Below are 17,327 nucleotides of genomic sequence, written 5' to 3'. Positions count from 1 at the left end.
TAAAAATAAGTTGGAAGCATATATAAACTTTGTAAAATTCAATTCAAAATTGCCTTATCCGCCAACGCTGGGAAGTGGGTTTGGGTCAATGCCAAACAATATCGAGACATTTTAAAACAAAGACTAGCCCATCTAAAATAGGAGTAGACAAGGAAAAAACGGTCTAGAAAGGAAAGTACTTGAGCCCTTTGCAAGAAGCACTCAAACAAGTCCCCTCTACGAGCACGTGGCAACAAGAAGTCTAGAGGAAAAGTCATTGATGATTCTACCTTATATAGTCCCACATCCACACCTCTCACCTTATCATCTGATCTTTATGTGAAAGAATTGTTAAATGAAAAACAAAGGTTGGAGGTTTTAGAAGCTAAAGAGCATGAAAGAGATCATAAAATTCATATAATAACAGCCGAGAACAAGGCTTTAGCATAAAGAAATAAAGTTTTAAAAGAACAAGTGGCATTGCTACAGGAAGCTCTCCTGATAGGGAAGACAGAATGGCAACGCATGAAGGTGGATGTGCAAAACATAAAGAAATATGTAGTGGAAATTACAGAGGTGGTGAATGAAAAATCATCACAGGGTAAAGGGAAATGATTGCCCAAATAAACAACCATGAAGAGAAAGCAAGAGAAGAAAGGAAAGGAGATTCCACCAAAGTTTCCAAAACTTGGGCTCAAGTTATTAGCAATTCTGCTAATAAGGAAGGAGAAACAAACATTCAGTTTGACCACATGCAAGATAGAGAAGGCAAAGAAAGACAAAATAGAGAAACAAACATAATTATTAAAGGGGTGAAAGACTGTGGGAAAAATAAATGTACTCTTGACCTTGCATTAGAGACTTCTTGAAAGAAAAGTTGTTATGGCAAGGACAAATATGCCAAGCATGGAGGGTGGGTAAGTTTAACGGTGAGAGAGCCAGGCCCATAAAAGTCATCATGCCAAGCTTGCGTGATAAATATATCATTCTAAGAAAGAAGCATCTATTGAGGGGTTCTCGTTTTTTCCTAGAAAAATATTTAACTATAAAACAACAGGAGGAAAGGCGGGAGGAAATGTTAAAGGTTAGGGCAACAAGAGATGAGGGCAAGAGAGCATGGATTTATAAAGACAAATTTGTGATAGCGTGATTTGGACCTCCTTCCAAAAAAGAGCAACAAGATGGTAATAAAGAAGAGGCAGCAAACTCTTCAACAGAAAATCAGGAAGCAAGGTCAGTATGGGAAAGCAGGGACACAGACTCAAATGTGAGTCTTGCATGTCAAAATAAATAGCAATCAAGTCATACCCATGTTTCCTTAAGTTTAGTTTGTTGGAACTGCAAAGGTTACCCATGGAGACGAGGACCTAGGTTAGGGCTTATTGCGGAAGATAGAGACATAATTTGCGTCATAAAAACACATGAGCATGAAGGGTGCAAGACACCTTTGTTTGAAGGTTACTAGAAGATGGCATTGTGGAACAAGGCAACAGGGAATGGCAAAGGGCACGGGGGTATCATGGTTTTAGTAAGGGAGAAAGAAGGTTGTCTCATTCAGTTAGAAAAAGAAGACTCAAATAATCAATTCATTTGGTTTAAAATATCAAAAAATAGAAACCACATTAGAATTGCAACATGCTATTTTGTGCCACAACTTTAAAAAATCTACAAAGGTAGAGGGCTTGACCACAAAGATCCATTTGCAGCCTTAAAAGTGGATATTGCAACATATTCATAGCTAGGTGAAGTCCTTATAGTGGGTGATTTCAATGCTAGGACTGCAAGTGAGAAAGCTAACATTAATTGTTGTAAAGATGACTGCGATCCTATTTGGCTTACAGAAGAGAGTAATCATCAGTGGAAAATATTTCAGAGGACAAGGGTTGCAATCTCTTTGGTGAACAATTACTTACTCTATGTGGGACCTTTGATTTAGTCATTTGTAATGGCTTGACTAGATGGGAAAAGGCCTATAATTTCACTTGCAATACTTACAATGGAGAAAGTGTAGTAGATTATGTAATTTGCTCACATGGTTTGTGTGAGAAAATGGAGGAAGTTTTGATTGGAGATCAGTGGTGGGACTTAAAATTAGATCACAAGCAATTTATTTATGTTTCTCTTGGACTAGAAAGAAACAATTAGAGTAAAAAATTCAATATGTCCAACAAAATTTCCCACATGGTAGAATTATTTTGACTCCAAAAAATTGTAATACCTTCAAAATGGCACTAGAGAGGCTCTTCGAGAAGGAGAAAATCACAATTCAAGGCCTTCATAGTAACGAATTAACACATTTAATTCAATGCGCACTTGCAAAGTGTAAAAGAGCAAAAGTCAAGAAGTCTGAAACAAATTTATTTCCGGTTAATGCTTGGTTTGACGAGGAATACAAAAAGGTAAGGAGAATGTGGAAAGAGTCAAACAAAGATAACATAAAGCTCAAAGCTTACAAGCAGTTATTAAGCAAGAAAAAGGCTGATTTCATGGTTTCAAGGAGGGAAGAACTAATCTTCCTTGGGAAAAATAATCCCAAATTATTTTGGAAGGAGCTGCAACCGAAAAAGATACAAACTGGAAATAGTATTACAAATTCTAAATGGTTTGACTATGTAAGACAACTCTATGAGCAGGATCCCAAGGTTGACCCTCCCCCCTTGGTCAACACTGATACTAAAATCTTCACGGTGCAAGAGGTAGAGATGGGTATCAAGAAGTTGGGTGTTGTAAAAGTAAAAGACTTAGCTGAACTCCAAGCAAAATATCTAAAGTGGGACTCAAAGATCCTTGCACCTCACATTACAGAATTTTTCAATAACATCATACAACATGGGCTCCTCACAGATTGGACACCTAGTTTGGCAATACCTCTTTTCTAGAGTGGTGATGTCAATAATCCCTCCAATTATAGGACCATCATGATAAACCCTTTGTTTTCAAAGCTATTTGGAAGCATGCTAGAAAATAAAATTAACAAATGGGCAGAAGAAAGAGATAAGCATGCTAAAGGGCAAGCATATTTTAGACCTAAACATTCCATAGTTGATCATTGTATAACTGTTAGGCCCCTATACTACTAGTGTAACCCCTTATTGTTATTAGTATAACCCACTTATTATATTGATGTACCCATGTAGTGCCCATATTGTTACTATTGTGCCCCATAGAAGCCCACTATTGTTATTATTGTGCCCTTACATTATTATTGTTATGTCGGCTCTGATTATGTTATAACCCCTTAGACTCCTATATATAGAAAGGAGGTATTTTCATTTGTATCATCCAAGAATTGTTCATTTATGTAATGTAAAGGAGGTTGCCCCCTCGAAGAGGCTGAATTCTAAGGCGTTGATCTATCTTTTCTTGAGCTGGTTTCATAACATTTGGTATCAGAGCTTTGGATTCTAGGGTTTCGCTGCTCCAAACAGGCCATCGTGGAATTTTCGCTATAACTTTTTTTCTGTGACATTTCAGAAGTCGCAAAAAAAAAACCCATTTGAGAAGAAATCGTGCTGAACCTTGGGTCCGAATTTCAGAGCTTTTCACGCGATATTTGCGGAGATATGATCTGAGGAAGTTGGTCTTTTTGCAGACTCCTGAATTACATTCAAAACAGGTGACCTGGGGAAAATCGTCATAACTTTCTCTCTGGGGATCGGATTTGAATTTCGTAAGAAGGTACAGAAAGAGGACGGACTGTAGTTTCTTGTATGCGTTTTTCAGATCCAAAGGTTGAAACAGTGACACGTGGCACTTCATACAATTTCTCTCTTCTGGAAAGGTATATAATCAGGTCATCTTGGGAGATTGTGCATAACTCTTTCTTAGAGAATCCAATTTGGATCAGACTGGTGGCATTGGAAAGAGGAAACAGAGGGCTACTATAGTTCACAATCTCAGAACTTAAAGATCTGAAAGGACAGAGTTACAGTCGTTTCAAGGTCGAGCTCCTAAAATCAAGAAAAAGCAAGATGAGGAAGTTTGATGGCAAGGATCCGGTAAATTGGATACTTCAGATGGAGCAATATTTTGATCTACATGGTGTACAACTGTTACAAAAGGTATGTATTGCATCTTCATATTTAGAACCAGATCAATTTTTATGGTATGAAAGGCTTTGTTCTCGTAAAAAACTTGTTACGTGGTCAATTTTCACGGAGGAAATGATAGCACATTATGAGGATACAAAGAGCAACACCTTCTTTAGAGCAACACCACAACAATTGGAAAGAGTAAAAGGGCTTTGTGACATAATGGAAAGAAAAATTATGGAAACCAGGAAGCATACCCCTCACAACTATAAAGATGGAAGTGTTGTTTCTCCCAGCCTTCCACAACCTACAAGGGTTACACCACAACAATTGGAAGAAAAAAGAGAAAAAGGGCTTTGTTACAATTGTGATAGCAAATGCACTAAAGGTCATAGGTGTGTTAAAAAGAAATTATTTTACATAGAATATGAAGAGGAGGAAGAAAAGGATCAAGAAACATCAAAAGAAGAGGATATACACCAGGACACCACCCCAGAGAAAGAAGAAATGAATCAGACCATACCTTGTAAAGCATTGGCAAGAATTACCACTCTTCAAACTCTCAAGATAGAAGGACATATCAAGAAGAAAAGGTGCAAGAAGTGAAAGATCACATCGAGAAAGAAGAAATGAATCCAACCATATCTTGTAATTCAATGGACGAAATTACCACTCCTCAAACTATCAAGATAGAAGGACACATCAAGAAGAAAAATGTTCAAGAAGTGAAAGATCACATCGAGCATCAAGAAATGAATCCGACCATATCTTGTAAAGGACTGGAAGAAATTACCACTCCTCAAAAGATAGAAGGACATATCAAGAAGAAAAAGGTTCAAGCAGAGAAAGATCACATCGAGCATCAACAGCAAGTTCTCCAACTTTTAAAGGATAACGCCACTTCAGTGCAAAATCAAACGAAACAACAGGTAGATCAACATCGTAGTGAAAAATGTTTTGATGTAGGTGATTGGGTATTTTTACTGCTACATCTCAAGCAAGCTATTTATGAGAAGGAAATGTTGGTAATACTACATGCACTTAAAAAATGGCGACCTTACCAAATGGGAAGACTCTTCAAGGATGAGGATGTGGAAGCATTGTTTTGTGCTATTTATATTATCCAACCAGATTGGATAAACGAAACAAGGGATGAATGGAAGAAGGACGAAGAAGTATGGCCACTTATTCAAAAGTTGCAAAAGATCCCAATTCAAACAATATTGCCAGAAATTGAAGAGGAAGGAAAAATCATATTGGAACCTGGAGTAGTCACAAAAACAAGAACCCGACAGCTACGAAATCGATCAATTTCAGAGTATCTCATCAAGTGGAAGAACTTACCTGCTGAATATTCCACATGGGAGGACAAGAATTTTATACAGAAGCATCAAGAACTAATCAAGCGTTGAGGACAACGCTTTTTGAAGGAGAGGGGCATGTTAGGCCCCTATACTACTAGTGTAACCCCTTATTGTTATTAGTATAACCCACTTATTATATTGATGTACCCATGTAGTGCCCATATTGTTACTATTGTGCCCCATAGAAGCCCACTATTGTTATTATTGTGCCCTTACATTATTATTGTTATGTCGGCTCTGATTATGTTATAACCCCTTAGACTCCTATATATAGAAAGGAGGTATTTTCATTTGTATCATCCAAGAATTGTTCATTTATGTAATGTAAAGGAGGTTGCCCCCTCGAAGAGGCTGAATTCTAAGGCGTTGATCTATCTTTTCTATCTTTTCTTGAGCTGGTTTCATAACAATAACTTTAAGGTACATCATTGAAAACGTTTGGGAGAAGAAGGAAGAAGTCTTTTGTTGCTTTGTCGATTCCAGAAAAGCGTTTGACTCGGCTCCTAGGGATAAGCTTTGGCGTGAAATGGAGAAACTTGGGGTTCCTAAACATTTGAGAGTAGTTGTGCATAGGCTGTATGAAGAGGTGAAAGTCAAAATCAAAACTTCAACAGGCATTTTTGAAAGTTTTAGAGGTGATATCGAGGTCAAGCAAGGTTTCCCACTGTCTCCTACCCTTTTTGGTTTATATATCGACAAGCTTGAGGAGTGGTTAAATTCGCAAGGGGGTGATGGTATCTATTTGGGAAAGTATGTTATAAGGCTTCTTTTGTATGCAGATGACTTTATTCTAATTGCTAAATCAACTCTTGGTTTGCAAGAGCACTTACTATCCCTTGAGCATTTTTGTAGATGTGTGGGGATGCAAATTAATATAGGCAAAATGAAAGTAGTGGTTTTCTCTAAGAAAAGAAAACATAACCAGCATAAGTTCTATTTTGAAGGCAACATTACGGAAGAAGTTGTGAATTACAAAGAACTTTGAATTGACTTCAACAAAAATCTAAGCTGGGATGTTTGTAGAAAGAAAAGAACTTTGGGGGGTTGGAAAGCATTTTCTGCTTTTCAAAATAGGTGTATAGAGGCAGAGTTATGGGACTGGAAAACCACTCAAATTCTTTTTGGGCTTCTAGTGATTCTGGTGGTTCTCTATGGTTGTGAACTATGGGCCAACAACACAACCGACATGTAGTGGAGACAAATTGAGAAAATTCAGAAACATTTGATTACAAACAAATTCAAGATTAAAAGTGCAGTTCCTTATGATATCTTGTTAAGTGAAACATGGATTGCTCCTATTGAAGCAATTACTATGGTGTGAGTCATAATGTATTTAAAAAAAACTGAACAAATGAAAGAGGGTAGATGGCCTAAGATTGTCCTTAATGACAGATTGTGTAAAAAGAAAAAAAAAAAACTTGGATGCAACAAAATAACAAATGGTTTAGTAAATGGGGTATTTGCTTGAACGCATGTCCCATAAACAACAAAGAGATAAAAGATTTTGTTATCGATAAGTTCCACAAGCGTGCCTGGGAAAAGGAGCCAGGAAGAAAGAAAAAGTACTATATTGAAGTGTTTAATCTCATTTATAGTCACCAACCAAAAACATACATAGAGGCCAATATCTCTTGGAGAGCTATAATTCTTATTGCTCAGTTAAGGACTAATTCTTATCAACTCCGTTGTGAAACAGAGTGCTAGAAAAGGCCAAAAGAAGTGTGGGAGGAAAGAGTATGCATTTTTTGTTCTTCCGGAAAAGTGGAAACAGAAAAACATTTCATTTTAAAATGTGAGGCCATCAAAGACAACAAGGAAAGTTATGCAGATATGCTAGTAGCTAGCTCTTGGGATATCTATTTAGCAAGGGGTTTGTCGAGAAGATGGGAGCATTTATTGTGAAGCTTCATAGAAAAAAAGGCTGAATACATCAAGGAGATGAAGAAGCAATCTGTCCCATAAGCTATCTTTAGCCTCATGGATATTAAAATAATTTATTTATTTCTTCTTCTTTCGATATAAAATAAAAAACAGATTTTATACCATACAAAACTAAAAATTTGTTTGGATTTGTCCAAAAACTCTAAAACCTAAAATAATTACACAACTCATCTCATCATCAATTTGAATCGGAAAAAGCGAAAAACAGAAAATTAATGGTTTCATAGACTATTTTTAATCTCGTAAACCTTAAAATATCATTTCATTTTCATTTTCTTTTCATTTCATTTCTAATGCCTTAAAAAATAAAACAATTATTAAAAAATTATTTAGTATACTTAGTATTTGACCTAATAATAATAATCAAAATTCGACCACCACACAATATTTCATAATATTTCATAATGATACATGAATAACAATAACGATAGTTTCCTCATAAACAACGAGATTTATCCTTTTTCAACTTTTCGTCATCCAAAACCAGCAAGCAAGTCATAGTGCACGCGCACAGATATACATAACCTACCGCCGGGTGTCACGATTACCTACTTTACAAAAAAAAAAACAATTATTCTTTATTTGGCCAAAAGCCTCACTTGACTTTGACATTTTCTTATGTGGAGTTTCACTGTGTTTAATTAAAAATAAAAAAAATCACGAAAACTAAGGTGAAAACATTATTGTGTATGGTGAGCAATATCTCGAATACGGCAAAGGGCACTTCTCAGAAAAGGTGAACGTGACAAGCAGCGACCGGTCCGGGGCGGGTAGTCTCCGGTAAATACCGGCGATCGATCGGTCGTGTCCGGTCCACACGTGCGATCTCCGAGCATATGTGCGGGAGTTAGGGGAGGGATTTTGTGTGTTCTTTGTGCAGTGTGGTTTTCGAGGCTATTCTGAATAGCACTGGGCCGTCTGTTGAGCTTCCCCGGGCGGGGAATCAGTCCATCCCTCCGTGGCTTGCCTTCTATTGAAGGGTAACTGGTAAAGGCTAACCTCAATACTTACATAAATATGAGGATCCGAAAGCGTCCCGGAGCTTTATTCGCAGCGGATAGGGCCGCCAGCTCTACCTCTACTTCCCTTATCGCCATTAACAGTGGTGATGGGAACGGAGGCGAGGAGTTTCTTCTTCCTCTGGTTGCAGCTGTCATGGACATCCAGCAGGCTGAGGACAAAGAGGGTGGAGGAGATCATGGGATCCATTCGCGTCCGGTCCACAACTGGAGGAATGCTTTGCATCTCCAACGCAGCGGCGAAGGGAACAGTGAAAGTCAGGTTCTTAAGGTAAGCGTGTGATCCCATCGATTTAGTTTTCTGTATTTTGTACGAAGCCCATGGTGCAATTGGGTGCAAACTGGGTTTCTGTGCGTGTGCTTCCCCAAACCCTCGAGTTCATCTTACACCTGAGACACCCATATGAATCTGAGTAGATTTCTTTTATTTTCATGGACATTTTTTAAAGAGAAACCCTCAGCCACTTCCTCGCATTCAGCGAAAGTAAATGTGATCAACCTACTTTAGCGAATCCAGAAGCTTATTTGTGGGCATATATACCTGTATGCATTATCAGTATTTATATATAGCTGCGCTATAGAGACATTAAGGGGATAACAGAAGACATGGACAAATGTTGTGGGCTTTGGTCCTATTGTACTGTTCATCTACAGACTAAGTTCCTCCCTCGAGCCATCATTCCCCCTCGAGCCTCGTCTATCTTCTGTATTTAGATTCGATATGAGTCATTAAGCTCCCACCAGATGCATCTGTAACACGGCGTACCTGGGGAAGAAACACTGCAGGCGCAAAATGCAGGTTAAAATGGTACAGATTCATCGGGGGATGTTGGTGGATTGTCACCACATATTATATTATAACTTATACTCATACCTGGCATTTTGGGACTTCATCTTTTTCTTATGAATCGATCGATCAGACTATTGCAAAGAAGTCCCGTCAGCCGGCCTCCGGTAAAGGATAGTTGGTTTTTTTAGTTGGCCTCTGGTAAAGGATAGTGTTCTTTTAGTTAAGCTCAGAGTAGTTAGTCTCAAGTCTCAATATTGGGTGGAAGAATCATTTGCAAATCATTTGTTCACTTATAGAATATTATTATCGCCAGGATTGTTCAAAGCTTTGCAAATTATTTGCTCACTTATAAGATACTATCATCCCCAAAATTATTCAAAACTTGTCTAAACTTGAATGGTCCTTGCATGATCTTACCCACCCATAAAATACTATCACCAAAATTATGCCAAACTTGATTGCCCCTTACATAATTTAATTCCGCAAACGATTGATCTGGAAACCAGAATGAAATGGACTTCCCATTTTCTAATCGCACGCTGCACTAAAAACCCGTTTTGGGTCCTGTCTCGTTCTGTGCAGGACGGCGTGGAGGGCAAGAAAGCAGACTGGAGATGGAACGGCAGTATAAGGTACTCCCACCCGTTCTTAAATCGGCCTCGGATCATTTTCCTGTTTATAGTATGAGTGATAATCGTACTTCTGCACTGTATTCCTTTTGAATTACTTAAGCTATATTTAGTATTTGCCAATGGCTTTAATTATTTCATTATTCTCTGTGAATTTCTTCTCGCAGAAATCAATGGGACAACATCAGACTGTTTAAAAAAGAAAAAGGTACATAGAGAAACCAACTACATCTTATATTTGTAAAAGATTTCAGGATAAACCTATTTATAGGATTTTTAATTTGTTGGAAGTAATTTTTTTTGGATGGGCACTCTATCGATTATCATGGATCAGATGAAATGTCCACCCAAAACATCTAATAAATTAAAAAAATTTAAGTAAGTACTTCACCCATTATCAGAAATCGAATCAAAATCATATAATGAATGAAGTGTATACCCAACACATCTAATAAATTAAAAAACCTTATACACAGTTTCATCAAGAAATTTTCAAATCTTCAGTCTCCTGCGCCTTATATCTTTATACACTGATTTTAAAGGTAATATTAGCAGTGAAATCTCCATGCAGTAGTCTCTGCGTGTAGCTCATGACTGGTTGGGATCCATTTACATCAGGAACTCAAGGAGCTCTCCTTATAAAGGAAGACACGTCAAACAACGCTGAGAAAGATATAATCGGTGACCGTGGTGAGAATGGGAAGTTGCCAAAGTCAGGCCTGCTTGACATGGGGAATTTGCGGAGGCAGCAGAAGAACTTAACTGTACATGGCGCTAATGGGGAAAGAAGCAAAGATGAGATTGGGTATTTCAAGGGCTGGAAGGATGAGGAAACAAAGACCAGTAAAATTTTGAGGCCGGAGACCTATGTCGACCAGGAAGATGGGCGAAAAGTGGATGAGAAAGCCATGACCAGTAAACGTTACAATAATAATAATAACAGCGAAGTTGAAGGGTCTCAGTGCAGGCGCAGGAACGGGCGAGGGTGGAGGTGTTCTCAGCGGACGCTTGTAGGGTACTCCCTATGCGAACACCATCTGGGCAAAGGCAGGCTTAGGAGCATAAACAGCAATAATAACAGTAAAAGTACAGGTATCGTGAATAACAAAGCCGGTGTCTGCAAGCTCAAAGAACTGCGCTTCATAGACGCTTCTCGATCTGGTAAACTCCAGGTTAACCCCGACCAGCAGAAGCCGAACTGATGAAGGAATAACTTGAGAAGTTTACTTTTGATTTAGTTGAGTTGTATGATACAGAATGCATAATAATTTGTGAGAATACACAGACGCAATTCAAGACTAATTTTCTGTATAACACTGTTTAGCCGCTGTATTAATTACCCCATGAATAAGGATTAATTACATGATTGTTGTGGTTATATGACTAATTTCCTCGATTCTACTGTTAATTTCCGCCATGATTAAAGGATTCACTACATGTTGATTGAATTCCATTCCGGACTTTAAATCTCACGTCTGATTCCAGTGCGATAGAATTGGGTTTATGGGATAAATCAATGGCTTTTTCGAGGCATTTTTTCCTTTCAAAAAATTTGACCGCAAGAGTAGGAGCGTTTGAATAGTTTTTAGGGAAATAAAATAATTTAGCACTATCAAAACTCTGAAACTTGGAATTTCCCAAAAATTCCACCAAATTTGATCAAAATCTAGATATTTCCATTTTGAAAGCGACGCGTTCATGGTGCATGCCCGCGTTACTGTATAGCTTACCAAATATTTGGATATATATAGCTTACCAAATATGACACACTAGGTTAAATATACGAATTTGTCTTATATTCTAATGGGATGATAAATATACTAATATCTTGGTTAAAAGGAGAAACAATTTTGTATCAAGTACGATATTCGATATTTTCTTTTTATCTTTAATTAAAAATGACGATGCATATTTTTAATATTGTTTTAAAAATAGGAATGGCCCCCAGAATGCGATAATTCCGCGATCTCCAACATCTTTTTTATAATGGTATGATTTAAATTTATTTAATATTAATTAAAAAAATAAAACACCAATTTTTTTAATGGAATAGTTATAGGTTGGTTTTCTTTAAATATTTATTAAAACGAAATTGACCTGATTTGTGTGATTCATCGTATTATTTATATAATAAAACATTTTTATATTATATTGTTTATTAAGGACTTTAATAGACGAGTTGGTTTCCGCTTAGGTTCAACTTAACTTAAAAAAAAACTCCATAACGCTAATGTTATATATTTTATTTATATAATATTATATATTTTATTTATACAGTAGTTTATATAATTTGTTATTAGAGCAGTGTAGTTTATTAATGTTTCAATATGTGAGTAGAGTGTGTATTGAATTTTTATCTACACTCTAGTATTATTTGTTGAGAAATACGATTGTAATGTTAATTAATAATAATATAGTTAGAGATAAATATTTATAAAGATAATTAGTCTTATGTCATAAAAAGAATATTATATTGAAAATTTTGTTCTTGTGATTGATGTTTTGATAATAAATTAATCTTTCACAAATAATTTTTTATTTTAAAATTACTTTTCAATAACACAGTTATATTGAAAGTTTTCATATATTTGTCATAAAGATCATAATTCGCAAATGACTTACCAAATCTTGAACCATTGTGATACCTACAACAATATCAAAAGAAAAAATAAGAAAAGCGAGTCATCTTGTAACTCAAATTCATTGAGCTAGTGTTTTAAGGGCTTAAATCCTATTGAAGGTTCTTCTTCCTTCCTTCCTTCCTCCACTTAGTCTTCGTAGGAAAAAGTTTCACATCAAAAGACAATAGAGAAGAACAAGAAATATGATAAGTAGGAAAAAGTTTCACATCAGAAGATGTAACGCATCAAAATTACAACATAACTTTAAATTAACATGAACTTGATTATTTTTTAACTTTTTACTGTTGATTACACATCATATAACCTCCGTAACCCTTGTACATTTAAAACATGTAAAAAGACATAATTGAAATCACTTACTTTGATTTATTGGAATCAACCTGGTTACGGTTCAAATTAATTTCATTAATTGTATTTGGTATACGATCTTTTCCATACTTTATTTCTTTACATTAATTTGGATGGCTCTCTTTTCACCGAGGCTCGCATCTAGAAGCACATCTTGACAATCCGTCACTTCGCTGCAATCCTACGAGGGTGGTACACGATGTCGATCTAATAGTCACCATTCGCTAGGTTAGAGCCAGGGTAACTAACTGTAGGGTTGTTGCCGACTGTTCTCATTTGCCTATGTTCTTGGAAGGGTATGTCACTCTGCGATTTCTTGTTGCCTTCCATGATACTTCCAGTCTTGAGGTCGTGGTGCCAAATCCAGGCTCTCCTTTTCCGCTTGCGCATAGATTTGAGCCCCTAAGCTCTCTTATGTCAGCACCCAGCCAAGAAGCCTACCTCTCGGCAATCTCAGGTGACCATTTGCAGGCAGGGTACTTAGTATTGTGTTTCTTTTCTACTTTATTTCCCTTGTTATGAGGATATGCTAACAGGGTCGACGTTTCTTTTTGTAGGTTGAAGAATTTGTTGATAGGGTAAACTTTTCCAACAGGGTGCTCATCGAAGAATTACTTAGTTGGGTTTGCCTTCCACCTTCAGGTTGGAGTTTATGCCACCTTTGTTTTCTATTTGGTTGGGCATTATTTGCCTATTTACTTTATTGCCACGAGGTCTGTAAGTTGCTTAAGAAATGGGGTCTCTAAAGGGTTAAGTTTTTGACCTACTTGCCTGAAACCCTCACTTCCCTTTAAGCTAGGACTTGACCCAATTTGTATCGCAATTGTATTAATCAATTTGAGTTCTGAGGCTATGGTTTGGGCTATATTATGACAATGTCAGTTACAGTTTGTTTGTTTTGAAGTTCTGAGGCCCTCGACCTGGTTGAATCATACTAGAGTAAGTTTTGTTTTTAAAAGGTCACAACCTTGGCAAATATGTATACCTGCTTGCTTATTTTAGGCATATCATAGCTCTCTCTTGTCTATTCTGGAATGACATGGTCATTTATGTCAAATGTGATTGAACATTCTGAGCTCGTCTTCCTTCTTTCTCGTAATTTAATAGAATATAATTCTCCACTATTTTATCTCTTATCTGGCTATGGCTTCCGTCAAGTAGTCCCATTTTTAATGTGTTTTCTTAAAATTGCAAAGCACAACTTTACCGCGGCTTAACGAGGGGTTTCTACCAGAGTTACTGTTTATGTGCAGGATAATTATTTAGTAGTGCATACTTACTCTTATTACTAGCTGTAATGTGAATTTGACTTGGAATTTCTTAAAAGGTTTATCGATATGCAATTGTGATGTATTAATTCCCTTTTTAGCCTAGAGGGAATTCCTAGATTATGATCAGTGTTTCAGTTGTTTACTCTGCACTGAAACAATCGACCGGGTTGACCTTGTTGTTGGCCTGGAGGTCTTAATCTGGCGACTTTATTATTTACCTTTGAAGATTAAAATCTTGTTCAATTAGTTTTTTATTCATGAAGTAAATTACTTGTACAATTTTCTTTTTCCTGTAGGGGTTCATATAAAAGAATAGACATAATAATATTGTTTTAATGCTCTTTCTGTCTATGCACCACTCGATACAATTTACACAGTAAGAACACACAAGAATAATTTTGTTTCCTTGCTTATTCTATCTATGCATCACTCGTTATAGTTTATATAAAAGAACACATAAGAATAATACTTTCCTTTTCTTTTTTTGTCTATGCATTACTTGTCACAATTTATATAAAAGAACACACATGAATAATACTTTCCCTTGCCTTTTCTATCTATGCATTACTTGTCATAGTTTATATAAAAGAACACATAGGAATAATACTTTTCCTTGCTTTTTCATTCTATGCATCACTTGTTACAATGTATATAATTAACCCTAGGTTCCATACAATTCCCAATTAACCAGACAAAGGTATATAAAGAAAAACATTGGAGATACTACTTTACTGTGCTTTTCTTTCCACTCATATATCCTACAGTGGACACAATTAACTATTATTTCTTATTGTGCCCAAATTCCAGAAAGAATTTCCATTCACATTTTTCTGACACCAAGTCGTTATGGTGAAAATTATTAGCTACACATATATCAGAATGTTCACAAATAACCAGAACAATTTCGTTCATATAACATCAACATCAAAGTTATTATGGTGATTACCGGTTTCTATATTTTCTTTAATGTTCTCTAATAATTAGAAAGAAATGCAAGTTATATGCATATACTTAACACACTAATCTGCTAATGGAAGGTCAAGAATTCACAGATAACTTTGTCTGTAATAGTAAAAATGTCCAATAGCTAAGTCAAAAACTTGGGGATGTAACAACTCTCCCCCCTTGAGCGGAACACCATCCCTGATGTTCATTCCTCCATTTTCTCTTGGAATAGTTCAGGGTATGCCTCATGCATAAAGTCTTTAACGTCCCAAGTGGCTTCCTCCGGGCTAAAGTGTTTCCATTGCACTTTAACTTAGATTACAGCTTTCCTTCACAACGTTACTTCTCTCTGATCGAGTATATGCAGGGGCTCTACCAGAAATTCTCCTTCTGGTTCGACCTGCCACAATCACACTTATCATAATCTTGGCATACATATATATTTACACATATGACAAAGAAATTCACACACACACACACACACATATATTTATTTTTTTTCTCTTTTTTTTACCTGAATATCTTGCCAATTTATGATGTGTCGGGGGTCATATACATACTTCTTTAAAAGGGAAACACGAAATACGTTGTGAAACCAAATGTGACTGGGTAGTGCGAGTTGATATGTAACTAGCCCTACTCTGTCTAGAATTTGAAAAGGGCCATAGAACCGGGGAGCCAACTTGGCACATTTTCCCCATCTAAGAGTACTTCACTTTGGTTTAATTCGCACGTAAACATGATCCCCCACCCGGAATTCCCGATAGGTTCTTTTCTTATCGGCATAAGCCTTTTGTCTATCCTGTGCAACCTTTAAACTTTGCTAGACCTTTTTCACTATTCTTTCCATTTCTTCCAGCATATCGGGTCCCAATATCATTTGGTTCTTGGGGCTATTCCAATTTGCAGGGATTGTACACTTCCTCCCATAGAGTACTTCAAAAGGACTCATCTTTAACGATTCATGGTACCCATTCTTGTAGGAAAATTCCACTAGGTATAGATATTCTCCCCATTTTCCGGGTTGTTGCATCACATACATACGTAGCATGTCCTCTACCACCTAATTGACTCTCTCAGTTTGCCCATCGGTCTGGGGGTGATAAGCAGTGCTAAAGTGAATTTGGGTGCCTAAACTCGTGAATAATGCTTTCCAAAAAGCGGAAGTAAACTTAACATCACGATCATAGATTATGACACGAGGCATTCTGTGCAACCAAAAGATCTCTCTCATAAATATATCTTCTATTTGGGTCGTTTGGTGTGTGGACTTGACAAGAATAAAATGAGTTGTCTTGCTCAGTTTATCCACCACTACCATAATTGAGTCATTCTGCCTTTTTGATCGGGGTAAACCCATGATGAAATCTAAGGTTATGGTATCCCATTTCCATTCAGGAATGGGTAGGGGATGTAATTGATACTCAACTTTAACCTGCTGACATTCTAAGCATTTGGCCAGATATTCTGCAATATCTTTCCTCATACCAGGCTAGTAATAATTTTTCTTGATTGCAGAAAAGTTTTTTGATAGCCTGGGTGAGCAGCACAAGGACTTCTGTGAAATTCATCTAACATGAATTTCTTTATTGTTAACTGATTAGGAACATATATTTTGTTTCTAAACATCAACAAGTTTTTAGGGTTAATACTGTACCCTCTTTGCTTAGTGGAATTCTGTGTAGTCTTAGCTTGTTGCCAGAGATAGCCATATTCCGGGTCCTTCTATGCTGCTTCCTTGATTTGATCAGCAAAATTAAATTCTGCTTGACTAAATGTAATTTCATAAACATAATGCAACTTCCTACTCAATGCATCCGCCACTCGATTCTCCTTTCCCTTCAAATGTTTGATTTCAAAATCAAATTCACTCAGGAATGCGGTCCATCTAGCTTGGCGCGCATTTAAAGTAGGTTGGTTGAAGAAGCTCGTTAAGCTATTGTGGTCCATCATGAGTAAGAATCTTTTCCCCAACAAGTAGTGTCGCCACACTTTTAAGGCGTGAACTACAACAGTTAACTCCAAGTCGTAAGAAGAATATTTCTGTTCATGATCTTTTAACTTACGAGATTCGTAAGCAATCACTTTATCTTTTTGCATTAAAACTCCGCCTACACCTTCCTTACATGCATCTGTACAGACTATAAAATCTTCCTCTGGGTCTGCAATTTTTAACACAGGTGTGGTGGTAAGAAAATGCTTCAATTCTTCAAAACTCTCTTGACAGTCCCTTGACCACTTGAAACTTGTTCCTTTTTTCTGCAAGGAAGTGATTGGATATGTGACTTTAGAAAACCCCCTTATAAATCGTTTGTAATACCCAGAAAGGCCCATGAAGGAACATATATCCACCACATTTGTTGGAGTA

The 17,327-nt window shown here is 36.8% G+C and overlaps 1 protein-coding gene across 1 annotated transcript in view; it reads left to right on the top strand.

The window, feature by feature from the left end:
• Nucleotides 1-11,114, top strand: part of LOC149232655 (uncharacterized) — a 58,895-nt gene extending 47,781 nt beyond the window's left edge. Inside the window, exons 5-8 of the mRNA XM_089381962.1 lie at nucleotides 8,300-8,605; nucleotides 9,707-9,756; nucleotides 9,921-9,961; nucleotides 10,372-11,114. Coding sequence (XP_089238088.1) covers nucleotides 8,300-8,605; nucleotides 9,707-9,756; nucleotides 9,921-9,961; nucleotides 10,372-10,955 — 981 coding nt within the window. The 3' untranslated portion in view covers nucleotides 10,956-11,114. The remainder of the gene's footprint in view (nucleotides 1-8,299; nucleotides 8,606-9,706; nucleotides 9,757-9,920; nucleotides 9,962-10,371) is intronic.
• Nucleotides 11,115-17,327: the final 6,213 nt, after the last annotated feature.

Source organism: Pinus tabuliformis, chromosome J, assembly GCF_031772625.1.
Source record: "Pinus tabuliformis cultivar Carrire ecotype Pingquan chromosome J, CPIR1, whole genome shotgun sequence".
NCBI lineage: Eukaryota > Viridiplantae > Streptophyta > Pinopsida > Pinales > Pinaceae > Pinus > Pinus tabuliformis.
Note: the sequence above shows the minus strand (reverse complement) of the source record. Positions and strands in the feature narration are given on the sequence as shown.